At 40.6% G+C, this 14862-nt stretch overlaps 1 protein-coding gene across 1 annotated transcript in view; it reads right to left on the reverse strand.

Annotated features, from left to right (window-relative positions):
• Window positions 1–307: 307 nt before the first annotated feature.
• The window catches only part of LOC311222918 (arrestin domain-containing protein 3-like), a gene marked incomplete at its 3' end in the record, with an annotated part of 53085 nt that continues 38530 nt past the window's right edge, over window positions 308–14862 (reverse strand). Inside the window, exons 4-5 of the mRNA XM_084307584.1 lie at window positions 11229–11385; window positions 308–424 (exon numbers count right to left, since the gene is read on the reverse strand). Coding sequence (XP_084163710.1) covers window positions 308–424; window positions 11229–11385 — 274 coding nt within the window. The remainder of the gene's footprint in view (window positions 425–11228; window positions 11386–14862) is intronic.

The following is a 14862-nucleotide window of genomic DNA, read 5'->3' on the forward strand; positions in this document are numbered from 1 at the left end:
CGAGGCCAAACTTAATTGCCGACCCCTGGTCTACACCCTCCCCAGACCAACAGTGGGGCAATGCGCGCAACAACCAGGAAGGATATTGGGATTTTTTTTTAAGATTGATCTTGGGATTTTATGAATTGATAATCACTATTCAAATGAAGATCGATTCAGAATCGGGAAATAATTTTTTTTGTACCCAGCCCTAGTTTGCATAGTAAGAATGTTCAAAATAGCAGATTTTCCATTACAACTTTTCAATAACATACAATACCCAACGTTCACAGTTCAGATTCCAAGTTGTGTTTTTTAAATCTTAGTTTTAGTTGTTTTGCAATGACTCACCTTGATAGTAGCCCATCCTCTCAAGACTAACATCCATGGCTACTGTTCCAGAAGTGAAAAGCATTTTCTTATCTTTGGTCCCGTATTGTGGAGACTGAAAAGAAAGAAAGATATAATGATGCAAAGTAGCATTACCATTAACCCCTTCAGAACCCAGCATCCATTGCAATGGACACTTTTATTTTGTGTTATTTTCATAATTTGAAATCTGATGGTTGTTGGTCAAACAATCAGAGGGCACATATCCCATATTGTTCATTTTAAAAAGCAAATCTTCCTTTGAAATGAAGCATGGCAGCCCGTCAACCAAGGACAAAGGGGTATTTTTAACTAATATATTCTTATTCTTAATGTACATAATTGAACCCTTGCACTGAAGAACCATTTTGAAATTCTTTCAACAGCCCATGTATTTGCAGTTGTGAAGTTAATCTAAGGCGCCGGTTACACCTTTCGTTTCATTTTCGTTTCATTGTCAGATGAGTTTCGCCGCAACGCAGCAGCCTCGAGTCACACTTTCGTTTTTGTCACCTGAGCACAGTGATGTAGTACACTGCCAAAGCAGTAGGTGGCAGTATGTGGCAGTAGGTGGCGAACATGAAGGCAATTTCAACCAATCAGAACTTGAATGTGCCAATACACTTCCTGCAAAGAACATGTCAACAAGGCGGGCGCCTATGGGCGCCACCATCTTTGCCTATTTTACCCAATGCAGCAATTCTTTTTCAGCAAAGTCTAATAAAAGTGCAATAAACAAAACGGATACATTCACTGTGTGTTCTGCCTGTCATTTGTTGATGAAACAAAACTAACATCAACACAAGTGACCACCAAGAGCGGATAGTTTAGTCTAAAAAAAGATCGGTAGCTACAGTTAGCTGCATGCTAACGTCAATGGAATATGCCATTATAACAATATAGCATTGTGGCTAGAAGCTAACGTTAGCTCACGCTAGTTAGCCAGCACCAAACTGATGATATCGGGAGCTATCAGTAGTTAGATAACATTAGAGACAACGCTGTGTGTATTAAACAAAAGGTGAATAGATGACTGGGCCATTTTGTTTAATGCTTGTTAAGTTGAAAGAGGAGCTTTGAGCTAACATGGTCTGATAGCTAACGCTAGCTCATGTTAGCCAACCAATCGGTAATGCTAGCAGAATGAATGGATGTAAACTTTATTTAACATATTGCATAATGGGTACAATACAATACGGCTCAATACAAACAAATGCAGACTGTTGTAGCTTGGACTGGGGTCCTTATAACAATAACTTGACAACACATAGTAGCTGCAGCTATTTGGGACAGCTCTGCTGTCACCGGAAGGGCACGCAGATGGTATCTACTGCGCATGGGCGTTTTCGCAACAACGGCTCCGTGCAGACTACACGACTGTTGTCGGCGAGTTTTTGGCGCTACTCCAAAACGCAAACACAATTTAGCGTTTCAGCTAGGGCCACAACGTATCCGCCAAAAAACGCATTTCTGTGTAAAAGGGACATCAAACGTATTCAAACGTTTTTAAAAAACGACCACAAAAACACTAGTGTAACAAGCCCCTAAATGTGATACTCGATGTGAAGAAACTACTCACCCTGTCTGTCTTTAACTATGAACGAACACAACACTCTAACTTACCATCTTTAGATAATCAAGTACCCAACCTATACTGTCTTTAACTATGAATGAACACAACACTAACTTACCATCTTTAGATAATCAAGTACTCAACCTCTACTGTCTTTAACTATGAATGAACACAACACTAACTTACCATCTTTAGATAATAAAGTACTCAACCTCTACTGTCTTTAACTATGAATGAACACAACACTAACTTACCATCTTTAGATAATTTACTCAACCTCTACTGTCTTTAACTATGAATGAACACAACACTAACTTACCATCTTTAGATAATAAAGTACTCAACCTCTACTGTCTTTAACTATGAATGAACACAACACTAACTTACCATCTTTAGATAATAAAGTACTCAACCTCTACTGTCTTTAACTATGAATGAACACAATAACTTACCATCTTTAGATAATAAAGTACTCAACCTCTACTGTCTTTAACTATGAATGAACACAACACTAACTTACCATCTTTAGATAATAAAGTACTCAACCTCTACTGTCTTTAACTATGAATGAACACAACACTAACTTACCATCTTTAGATAATCAAGTACTCAACCTCTACTGTCTTTAACTATGAATGAACACAACACTAACTTACCATCTTTAGATAATAAAGTACTCAACCTCTACTGTCTTTAACTATGAATGAACACAACACTAACTTACCATCTTTAGATAATTTACTCAACCTCTACTGTCTTTAACTATGAATGAACACAACACTAACTTACCATCTTTAGATAATAAAGTACTCAACCTCTACTGTCTTTAACTATGAATGAACACAACACTAACTTACCATCTTTAGATAATAAAGTACTCAACCTCTACTGTCTTTAACTATGAATGAACACAATAACTTACCATCTTTAGATAATAAAGTACTCAACCTCTACTGTCTTTAACTATGAATGAACACAACACTAACTTACCATCTTTAGATAATAAAGTACTCAACCTCTACTGTCTTTAACTATGAATGAACACAACACTAACTTACCATCTTTAGATAATCAAGTACTCAACCTCTACTGTCTTTAACTATGAATGAACACAACACTAACTTACCATCTTTAGATAATAAAGTACTCAACCTCTACTGTCTTTAACTATGAATGAACACAACACTAACTTACCATCTTTAGATAATTTACTCAACCTCTACTGTCTTTAACTATGAATGAACACAACACTAACTTACCATCTTTAGATAATAAAGTACTCAACCTCTACTGTCTTTAACTATGAATGAACACAACACTAACTTACCATCTTTAGATAATAAAGTACTCAACCTCTACTGTCTTTAACTATGAATGAACACAATAACTTACCATCTTTAGATAATAAAGTACTCAACCTCTACTGTCTTTAACTATGAATGAACACAACACTAACTTACCATCTTTAGATAATAAAGTACTCAACCTCTACTGTCTTTAACTATGAATGAACACAACACTAACTTACCATCTTTAGATAATAAAGTACTCAACCTCTACTGTCTTTAACTATGAATGAACACAACACTCTAACTTACCATCTTTAGATAATTAAGTACTCAACCTCTGTCTTTAACTATGAGTGAACACAACACTAACTTACCAGCTTTAGATAATAAATTACTCAACCTCTACTGTCTTTAACTATGAGTGAACACAATACTCATAACTTAGCATTTTTAGATGATATTATGTTATGAAAATATTGTTCCTCTGAAAACTTAAACAGGCTTATATGGTTCTTAATCTGAGGTACTCAATTCAAGTATGACAAGAAAACAGCAATACTTTTCCTGATAAGCCATTCTCCAGTTACAAATGCAGTAGACAACTATGCAATCAAGCCAATGCAAAGGTGGTCTCCTGAATTCACTGGAGAATAGGATTCCTATGAGCATTTATTTCTTTTTAATTATTTTAAAAGACCTTTTAAAGATTTTTTCCACATCCTAGTTGGTCGTCATTTCAAAAAGTGATTATTACAAAGAAATGTTTTCTCTATCTGTATTTAACACTTTCAGTGCCCAGCAGGGGGTGCACATTTAGTGCTTGAATGCCCACCATCCACTTCAATGTTGAATGAATGAATGAATGAACACTTTATTTAACAGATTGCAGAATGGGTACAATACAGTATGGCTCAATACACACAATTGTTAAGGGGATGCAGACCTGAGAAAGACGTTTGTCTTGTTTCCATCAGGGTCCCCCATTTTCAATTCATATAGACATTTATGACATACACAACATACATGACATTTATGGCATAGGGACATACATGACATACAGGTATTTAGTACTGATACATTTGTGACATAAACGGTATTCAAATATACAGTACTGTTACCCCTAGATTCTGACAGAGTATATACATATGATGGGGAGGGGACTGTACATTAGGAGGGGGTGGGTGGGTGGGATAGAAATATACATACGGCGGGGAGGGAATATATACATGCGGTGGGGAGGAGACTTGTCTATTAGGAGGTGGTGGGGGTTTTGGGCATTTACGGTGGCCAGTTTCGAATTGCAGCCTCCCGTAGGTGCTCTTTAAGAGCGGTTTTGAATGTGGGTAGGGATTCACATTCCTTTACAGCTTTGGGTAGGGCGTTCCACATTGATGTGGCATAATTGCGAAACGTGTTTAGTCCCTTGTTTGAGCCGAATCTGGGTTTAACATGATTTGTTGAGCTTCCTCTGGTGTAGTGGTTGTGGTATTCACTGACCTTTGGGAAGTATTTTGACATGTACATGGGTACCTTAGTCGTATAGTGCATCTTGTAGACCAGGCCCATTGCAAGTCGCTGTACTCTGTCGTTTACTCTAAGCCATCCTAGGTTGTCAAAGTGGGCAGGGGTGAGGTGGGTTCTGGGGGTAAGGTCAAGTAGTAGTCTGACCAGTTTGTTTTGTGATGTTTGTAATTTTGTTTTAAGCGCCTTTGAGGTGCTTTGGTACCATGAGGTGCATGCATAGTCGTAGTACCCTTGAATGAGTGCTCCTGCCAGAGTCTTCAGGGTATTCTTGTTTACCAGAGAGGAGATCCGGTACAAGAATCTAGTTCGTTGGTTGACTTTTTTTTATTACATTGGATGCCATTTTGTCACAGGAAAGATTTGCCTCTAGGATGGAACCCAGGTAGGTAATTTCGTCTTTCCTTGTGACAATATTGTCACCCACTGCAACTGAGAAGCCGTCGGTCTTGCTGAGTTTGTTATTTGAACCGAAGAGAATGGACTCTGTTTTGCCCATATGTAATGATAGTTTGTTATCAGCGAGCCATATGCAGATTTTGCCTAGTTCTGAGCTGAGGGTTTTTTCAACCTGCAACTTGTTCTTGTCAGAGACCAGCAGGCAGGGAGCGAAATTAACTTTTTGACTCACCGGCCAGTGGCGGGTAGATGGGAAGAGTCTACCCGCCAAGCATATTTCTTACCTGCCAATATATATTTTATATATACATTTTTTTTTTAAATAAAATATATATTATATAATCATACTTGTAGTTGTATTATCTGCGAGACATCGCCACCACGCAATAAGTCAAAATGCTTGCTATCTGCAAACAGCTCCACTGTCTGTTTTGGCTGTGTTGCTCTTCTAGAAAAATAATCCTTTCAGGGTTGCCTATTGAAATACTGTACACTTTCCTACTGTACACTTTCCTGATTAATTGAAATGGGGGACCCTGATGTAAACAAGACGAAAGTCTTTCTCTGGTCTGCATCCCCTTAACAATTGTGTGTATTGAGCTGTACTGTATTGTACCCATTCTGCAATCTGTTAATAAAGTTTTCAATCAATCAATCAATCACACCTCCAGTACAGAAACATTGTTTGAGTTTGCGTGTCAGGTAGACCATTGATTGACAGTCGAGTCTGCCAATTACATCACATCGCTTGCACTCCGGTGCTGCAGCTGGACCCATTGCCCACCTCTGCTGTTGATAACGCTAGCCAAGTTATTATACACACAGATACACAGTGGGCCAGTGACTTTGGTGTAGGGGTGTAACAATGCATCGATCCTAAGGGGGAAATTCAACTGCATCGATTTGAAAATGTTAGAATAGATTATCGCAATTTTAATGTGTACACGTTATGTTATTGTCATGTCCGTTACAGCCAACACACCGACATACGCTACTGCATCAACGTTATGATTAACAAAGCAAGGCATTCGTTTTGTTGCATTAACGTTATATTACTATTGCTATCGATAAATCTAGGTGTTCTAAAATCTATTGCTATTGGTAAGAGAGACTATAATAAGTTGGTGTCTCGGAAAACGAGAGCCCTGATCGCGGAGTTTCAGGAAGTAAACAAGAAAAATGAGAGCTTCCGATTGGTCATTTGCTTTATTTCCCATGAAACCAGTCACTTCACTCTACTGTGATTGGACCGTTGGCTTGAGTGCAATGTGGGACTTGTAGTTTTTTAACGATCTCGCAGCGGAGGAAAAAAAAGACGAGAGAGGCTATAATCTGTATTCGCACAGCGTGCGCGTAATTGATTTTTACCGTTCGCATACAAATATTTTTAGGGGCCTGCTTATGAACTACACGTCTACACGCCACACGGCGGGCAGCCCTCTAAGTGTCATGCGCCAAAGGTAAAAACAGACCGCCCCTGGCGGGCGGCGGGCTTTAGTTTCGTTCCCTGCCAGCAGGGCTGAGTCGTCCGCAAACAGGAACAAGTTGCAGTCACAGGCTGACGACATGTCATTTGCATAAATTAGGAAGAGTAGCGGTCCTAGTATGCTTCCTTGTGGAACACTACAGCTCACTGTGAGGGGGGGGGATAGAGTACCGTTTACCTCTACCATCTGTTCTCTCCCCTCCAGGTAGGATTGCATCCAGCTCACTGATAAGCTATCAAAACCAATTGCTTTTAGCTTGTCAATCAGAATGGAGTGATTGACAGTGTCGAAGGCCTTTTGTAGATCCAGCATGACCATGCCGCAGTATTTGCCCGCGTCCACCTCTTGTTTGATGTGGTCGTTCAAATAGAGGAGGCATGCGTCAGTGGAGTGGGACGTTCTGAAGCCAGATTGGAATTCGTAGATTAGATTTTTTCCACCAGGTACTTTTCGACCTGTTCGTAGACTATTTTCTCCATGACTTTCGAGATGGAGGTAAGAATAGAAACAGGGCGGTAGTTGCCTGGGTCTAATTTGCTGCCCTTTTTGTGCAGAGGGGTCACTCTCGCAATGTTGAAGTCCTTGGGGACGTGTCCCTGTTTTATAAAGAGGTTTATTATGTGTGTGATGACTGGGGTGATGGCGGCTGCTGCGTCTCTGAGGAATTTGGAGGGGATGTTGTCATGGCCAGTGGCCTTGTTAGGTTGGAGGGCGCTCAATTTTTTGAGTACCTCATCGGTTGTTACCATTTCAAGTTTGAAGTTGTCTTTGTGGACCCCTAGGTTTTTGTAGTATGCTACTATGAGTTCTACCTCATAATGCTCTGAGTGGGAGGGTAGTTTGTTTACCAGTGTTGTGGCTATGTTTGTGAAGAAGATGTTTAAGTAATTGGCTACATCCAGCTTGTCTGTGATGAGCGTGTTGTCCGTCTTTATGTTTATGTTTGAGAATCTGGTTTTAAGTTTTTTTTACTTCAGCCTAGTTGATTATTGAGTAATTTCCAAAGTTCGCAGGGTTTGTTTTTGTTTTCCTCAGTTTTGTCGTTGATGAAATTTCTTTTTGCGGTTCTGATCATGGTGTTTACGTCATTTCTTAGTCTGTTTCTTTGAATTTTTTGTTCAACCACGTGGGCTTGGAATTCACTGTTTGAGCTTTTGGAAAGCTTTGTCTGACTTTTATGAAGTTCAGAGCATTTTTTGTCTCTGGTTTTCATAGCGGCCAGTATTTCAGTGTGCATCCATGGCTCAGCGCGATTTTTAACCCTGGTGGTTCTTATGGGTGCCATGTTGTTGAGTATTGCTGTGAATTTGGTTTTGAATCCAAGCCATGTTTGTTCAACCTGTGTACCACGGAGTTCATCTGACCAGTCCAAGCTCCCCAGTTCTAGGTTAAAGGCCTCTCTAGAGTAAGTTTTGAGGTCTCTAGATGTTAGCATTAATATCGCCTAATCTAGATGTTTTAAATTATGGCTATGTGTCTAATCTGCCCGTCGCTTATCAATGACTCATTTTCCAGTCAACATTGTCGAAGCGGATTGTTTTTTTATCGGTTAATTTCCGTTTTATAGCATTTTGAAAAGCCCTCGTTTTCAAGGGGGAAAAAAGAATCTGTGATAAACGCCCTGTACTGTAATATTCTAGAACGTTGTCATTTTTCGGCCTAATTATGAATAGTTTTCAAATAAACGCCAGATTATTGATAGTATATGTGTACGTATGCACGCTGGTGCCGCAAGCTGAGAATCGATTCTCTTAGTTCCTGATCGCTCGCACAGTCAAACAGCCATATCACATATAGGGGAAAAGCTTATATCTCCGTGAAACAGGGCTGTACGTTAACTTTTTTTGCACATAGCACTGGTGCTACAGAGGTTGATAGTTTTGTAGCACAGGCCAAAATCTTGTAGCACAAGTATAAAACGTGTTATATTTGTAACAGTCACAAATGTGCCTATTGTATTTGTGTTATTTAGTTGCAGTGCCATGTTTGGCTGTCATTTAGTATATCGCCATGTGTTATTATTACTATGATACTCTCATATGCTATTTTAAATTAATATCATAAACAACATAAGGAATATTAGCATAATTTTGAGTGGACTGAAGGAATGAGTCAGTGTTAATAGTTTTAAATGCAAATAATTTATTGAAACATAGAAGTGGGGTCGGTTGGGACACACACACACACACACACAATGGGGGACCCTGATGTAAACAAGACAAACGTCTTTCTCTGGTCTGCATCCCCTTAACAATTGTGTGTATTGAGCCGTACTGTACCCATTCTGCAATCTGTTAAATAAAGTTTTCATTCATTCACACACACTGTTTCAACTCACCACCCCCGCATCATATTGTAGTCTTCTAGTCTGTCTTCAAACTTCCACTCCTCTCGAAACTTGTATTTGAATATCATCATTATCTGTCCATCCTCAGTTTACTATAATATACTCCTGTCCTGAGTCTTGACTAGTGACTTCATCGTCTTTCCAAACGCACGCACGCACACACACACAGGGAAGGGGAGAGAGTGCCCCCCCATTTCCCTTTCCACACTGTGTCTGCTGGCTCTGCCTGTGATCAGGATTAGCTTGTTAGCTTGCTAACGTTGTAGTGATTGTAATGGTACATAAACGTTAATTTCGGGCGATGTGCGCATAAAGGAATGGCGACGGTGCAAAGCATGTAGATGCATTTGACCCGTTGCGAGAAAGAAAAAACACCACGGACTTATTTCGGGACGTGTAGGCGCACTGCTGTGTTAACGTGCACCAACCGACCAACGCGCTGCTCTGCTTGCAGAAGCAGTGGCACGGATAGGGCGGATACGACTCGTCGAGTTGTCACAAGAGTTTTTTCAAAATAAGAGTATCATATGCACCTGAACGTTGCTAGCTTTCGGAGCCTAGCTGGAGCTGCGCGTGGGCAGAAATGAGACCCGCTACAGGATTTTCAAAATAAGAGTATCTATATGAACCGAATCCCTATCGCACCAGTGCTACTGAAGTAAATCCATCCATCGCACAGACAGCTGTTGCTGTAGCACGTGCGAGATATATGTCGCACTGTACACCCCTGCCGTGAAAACAGGTCTGATTATCCTAAGACTGGTCAAATAGATCAGATCAGATGGTATCCAAATGGATTATTCCAATTCCTGATCGCCATTCCAAAAATCGACCCTTTTATTGATCCAACGCGTATACTGTAAAACACATATTACACACTGTGCTGAGGGTCCACAATGAATCTGATCGCTCCGGTTACATGCGTGAGAAGTAAAATGTGGATTCCGGAGTTTTTTTTTCTAATCCATTTTCATTGAGTCCAATCCAAAAGGGTGCATTACCATCTGGGAGACGATAGGGGGCGCTTTTTTCACATCTGAGCGCCTGGTGGGGCAGGTTTACCAACGGTAGACTCGGTTGATGAAATATGAATTCAAATCGCTACACACTACAAAACTGTAAAAATCACCACATTGCTGTATCGTGCACACTACACAACTGTCCAAATCACAACATTGCTGTATCGTTCACACTACACAACTGTCAAAATCCCGATATTGCTGTATCGCGCACACTACACAACTGTCAAAATCACAACATTGCTGTACCGCTCACTCTACAGTCTACACAAGGTTTATTACGCAACTTGTAATTTGTCAAAACTATCTCTCTCTGGAGGGAGCCACGGTGCGTTTGAAGTTATTTTGAAAGGTTTTTGGTAACTTATAGAAAATGACAGAAAGGCAGCCTTTGATTGAGAAGAAAGGTAAAACGAATTCAGTCGTAATGCAGGGCTCGACAGTGAGAGTTTCACTCGCATTTGCTTCTAACGTGGTTGCGTCAGCTGACTCTTGTTTACTTTTCCTGGAACATGGCTAACAGCAGCAAACGCTTGAACGTTTGGTTGAGCTTCACAAAAGAGATGCATTATCATCCACAGCATGAATTTAATAAACCTCCTTTAATATATTCAAATAGATATATAGTCATAATGCATAAGAAACTATAGCCTACATCTGCCAAGAGTGAAAGGTAGAATAGTTTTTGTTCTTGATCTTTTATTTTCTCCCCCACCACAAATATCGTGTAGAATTGGAACAGGGATTCGATAAGCAGAACCAGAACCGAAATTGATCAAATCCAAAGAATACCCAACCCTACTGAAAAAGATATGTGTGATGTTCTCAAATCAATGAGTAATCGTGTTTAATAATTGTGATTTCAATATTGATCAAAATAATCGTGATTATAATTTGTCGTCATCAAGCAGCCCTAGTTACCGTTCCATTTGACCTTTCTCCAGTCTCTGTTAGACAATCTGTTTTTCTTGACTGTGAAAGTATACGCCTCAGGTTATCTCAGCATGTCACCAGAGTTTTGACGATCAGCCTCTTTTCAGGCATCCACTGGTCAAGTGCTTTCTGCAGGGCGCTAGGCGGCTTAAACTGTTTAAGCACATATTGACTCCACAATGGGCTTACGTGTATGGGTGTGAAAAAGGGAGAGAGAGAGAGAAACAGACACAGAGCAAGTGAGTGAATGTTTTCAGGACATCTGTGTGTATTTTAACATGGACAGCAGTGAGAGTGTCAGTAGACCCCTACCATCAGCAGAGGTACAATGTTCAGCAGATCTCCTCTTGAAACAAACGTGAGCTCAGTTGTGACTTTGCTATCCATCCTCATTGATCTGCTCATGTTGGCCTCCAGTGTGTACACTATTTTCCCCCCCGGAGAAGCATCATGGGAGGAAGGCATGTCTCTAATGTAAAGAATGAGAAATAGTTATTATTTTATTATTAAATACACTTGAATTCTTAAGCCCTAGCCCTATTTTCAGAAAATTCGCCTAAAAGTACATACCCAAGTAAATGGAAGATTGCTCCATTTCTAAAAGGTCCATTTGCATGTTCTTGGTATCTAGGGACATCTATATACCTCATGGAATGTATTCCCAGTGTCAGAAATATTGTGTCTGTTACTATGCTTGTTTGCTTGTATGAGTAAATTGTAATGAACCAAAAGAGTATATAAATTATAATTATAATTTTTGGACAGTGAATAACACCATGCTAACATTGACCAGGCCTATAAATTACCTTATTATGCCCAAGTCATACATCTATGGATCAAGTTTTTTTTATTTAAATTTTTGTAGGTCCACACAAGTGTGTTTTTGATTTGTTGTAAACAAAGACCGAAAATAAACTATTCATTCATTCATTCATTCATTCATTCATTCATTCATTCATTCATTCAAGTTACATCTGGATTTAGTACCAACAGGCACCTGTTACAGGGCAGCAAATACCCTGAATTAAATCTACTGTAAGTACAGTTACATGTCCATATCTCCGCAATTTTTCACCAGATTGCGACGCGTTCTTTTTTTCTAGACGTTCACAGAAAGGTAAACAAACAATTCTGGCAATAACGTTCAGGTTTGTTCGACCCGTGAGATATAATCACAAAAATAACGTCAATTATTTTTTGTACATGTCAGCCAGCTGCAGCTTTAACAGCGGCTGGTGTGAGCTGGGTAGAGTAGTTTTCTGAAATGTCGACATCCATCGAAAGCCCTGGGTCTCCTCTTTCTTAGGACTACAATGATTTCATGACAGCATTATTTCCTAGCGTCTAAATCATCCGGTTTCCGATGCAATGTGCAGAGATCTTTATAAAATAATTTGTTTTATTTAAAATCATTGGTAAACACACGTAGTGTTTTACCAATGTTTTGATAGGGTTAGGGTCTTTACTCTTGGCTACATTTTATAGATTAATACGGACTGTATTGATCTATTTATGACATGAAATAAATCTCAACCCGGTACCGGGCCGATCAGGCTTAATAATCACATATTGAAGAGGATCAATATATGGAATATATTTTCATTGGACGCCACCACTTAAGTGCGCGAGAGGGCGCTAGAGCGCCACCGCTTTAATAAATGGGAGGACTGGGAGATTTGCGAGTGCTTAAAATATATCTTAAATTATGGCTATGGGTCTAAATGCCCCGATCGATCGGCCACCGATCGTTATCGGCCGATAATCAGTATAAATATGCGATCGGTGATGGGTGATAATGCTTTATTTTCGCCGATCGTCAAACCCGATCTCACTCGCTGTCGCTGAGATCTGTCTCAGACACCGGGGGCTGCGGCGTCTGCTCATCCCTCCAGCCCCTCCCGCACGCATGTAAACACGGGTCTACTCTAGTGAGACGGGACACGGGAGGACGGCGTCTCCCTGAGCTAACGTTAGCTTAGCTACCGTTACAAAATGACCCAGTCAACTATTCACTTTTAGTTTAATACATGATGAGGCATTGTCTAACCGAACGGTATCTAGCCGGCCAGGTACCGATAGCTCCTGACATCAACAAACGCTCCAGCAAGTATAGTAGAGATGTGTATGATACCTGTTAGCTCTCGTTAGCGCAAGTTAGTTCACTGTTCAAAACGAAATGTCCCATTGAACTAAATAATTCACTGAGGCGTTGTATTAACGTTATATATATCCAGCTAGCAGTAGCTACAGATAGCTCCTGATATCAATGTCTTATAACACTGATTCGATGCGTATTCGAGCTGAGGGCTTGCTGAGCACAGTTAAGTAACGTTATACCAATAGGGTCCAGGTGCAGCGCCGGAGAATCCTGGCCGTAGCTCGAGGCTACTCGAGTATAGGTCCAGCTGCAGCTCCGGAGAATCCTGGCCGTAGCTGGAGGCTACTAGAGTACACACAGACAGTGGAGCTTGTTGTGTGGTGGCGATGTCTCGCAGATAATACAAGTACAAGTCTAATTATATAATATATATATTTTATATAAAAAAAAAAAAAAAAAAAAAAGATATAAAATTAATTTTAATTTCTTTTAATCAAAAACGATCGGTATCGGCCGATATGGCTCACGACGATCGGTGATCGGTATCGGTGGCAAAAAACGTGATCGGGGCATCCCTAGGTCTAATACACTCGTCGATTATCACAAAACGGATAGTTTTTTCATCTGTACATTTCCGTTTTATACCGTTTTGAATAAGGGTATAGTTTTGGTGATTTCTAGTAATTCCAGAGAAAGACGCAATAGCCCTTTAGTGGAATACACAAAACACGTTGTCATTTTTCGGCTGATTATCGAATCTTCCTGAAATCAACGCTAGAGCATCATTATTGTCCTTCCTCGTGCATACATGAAATGGCCCTCGTAGCGCGCCCCCCCCCCCCCCCCCCCCCCCCCACACCTCCTGCACCCAACGGAAAACAGCCACACATACACACACAGATACAGCATAGATCGGGGTAGAAATACATATCAGATCAACGATCAAATTTATATATGTTCTTCCGCGTTTTCTCTGATTGGCCATGACGCCCATGTGACCACGGCAGCGCGAGAGAGCTGCAGCACGGAAATAGGCTGTCTATTGCCTCGCGCTGCAGCGCGGAAATAAGCTGTCTATTGCCATTCTCTAAGACAAACTCTAACCTTAACCAGCTCCTTAACAGCGCCTAAACTTAACCCTTCTAACCATAACCAACTCCGAAACAATGCCTAACCTTAACCTTAACCTTAACCTTAACCATAACCAACTCCGAAAGAATATTGCCATTCTCTAAGACAAACTCTAACCTTAACCAGCTCCTTAACAGCGCCTAAACTTAACCCTTCTAACCTTAATCAACTCCGAAACAATGCCTAACCTTAACCTTAACCTTAATGCCTAAACTTAACCGGCGAAAGAATGCATGTTAAAAAAAAAAAAAAAAAAATTGAAGGGATTCGAACTTGTCACTAACGGACCGCAGGACCGCAGCGCTGCCAGTTGAGCTAAGCTTCTAATGAAAATCATCAGGGATTACGGCTACATAATGCCGCAAGCTCTGCCGCTCCGCTCCGCGACCCGGATGCCTTGGGTGGAGTGGACTGAGTTTAAGGGGGGGTGAGTGTAACGGATGGTACCGCGAAGCGCAGTCACGATGGACTTCAGATGTTGTGAAATGACTGGGGTGAGTAGCGGTGCTATGGGTTAAACTCACACTCACCCTTAAAAGACACAGACACGTTGCAAAGCAGTGAGTTCACCTCTTGGTATAGTGGTCTGTGATGTCGACCCGTGGTGCGGCAGACCACGGGTTCGAAACTCCCTCGGGGCATCGAAGTTTAAGGTGACGATATGACAACCGTTACAACTAGGGCTGCAACGATTAGTCGACATAATCGACGATGTCG

Source organism: Notolepis coatsorum, assembly GCF_963971535.1.
Source record: "Notolepis coatsorum genome assembly, chromosome: 1".
Taxonomy (NCBI): Eukaryota; Metazoa; Chordata; class Actinopteri; order Aulopiformes; family Paralepididae; genus Notolepis; species Notolepis coatsorum.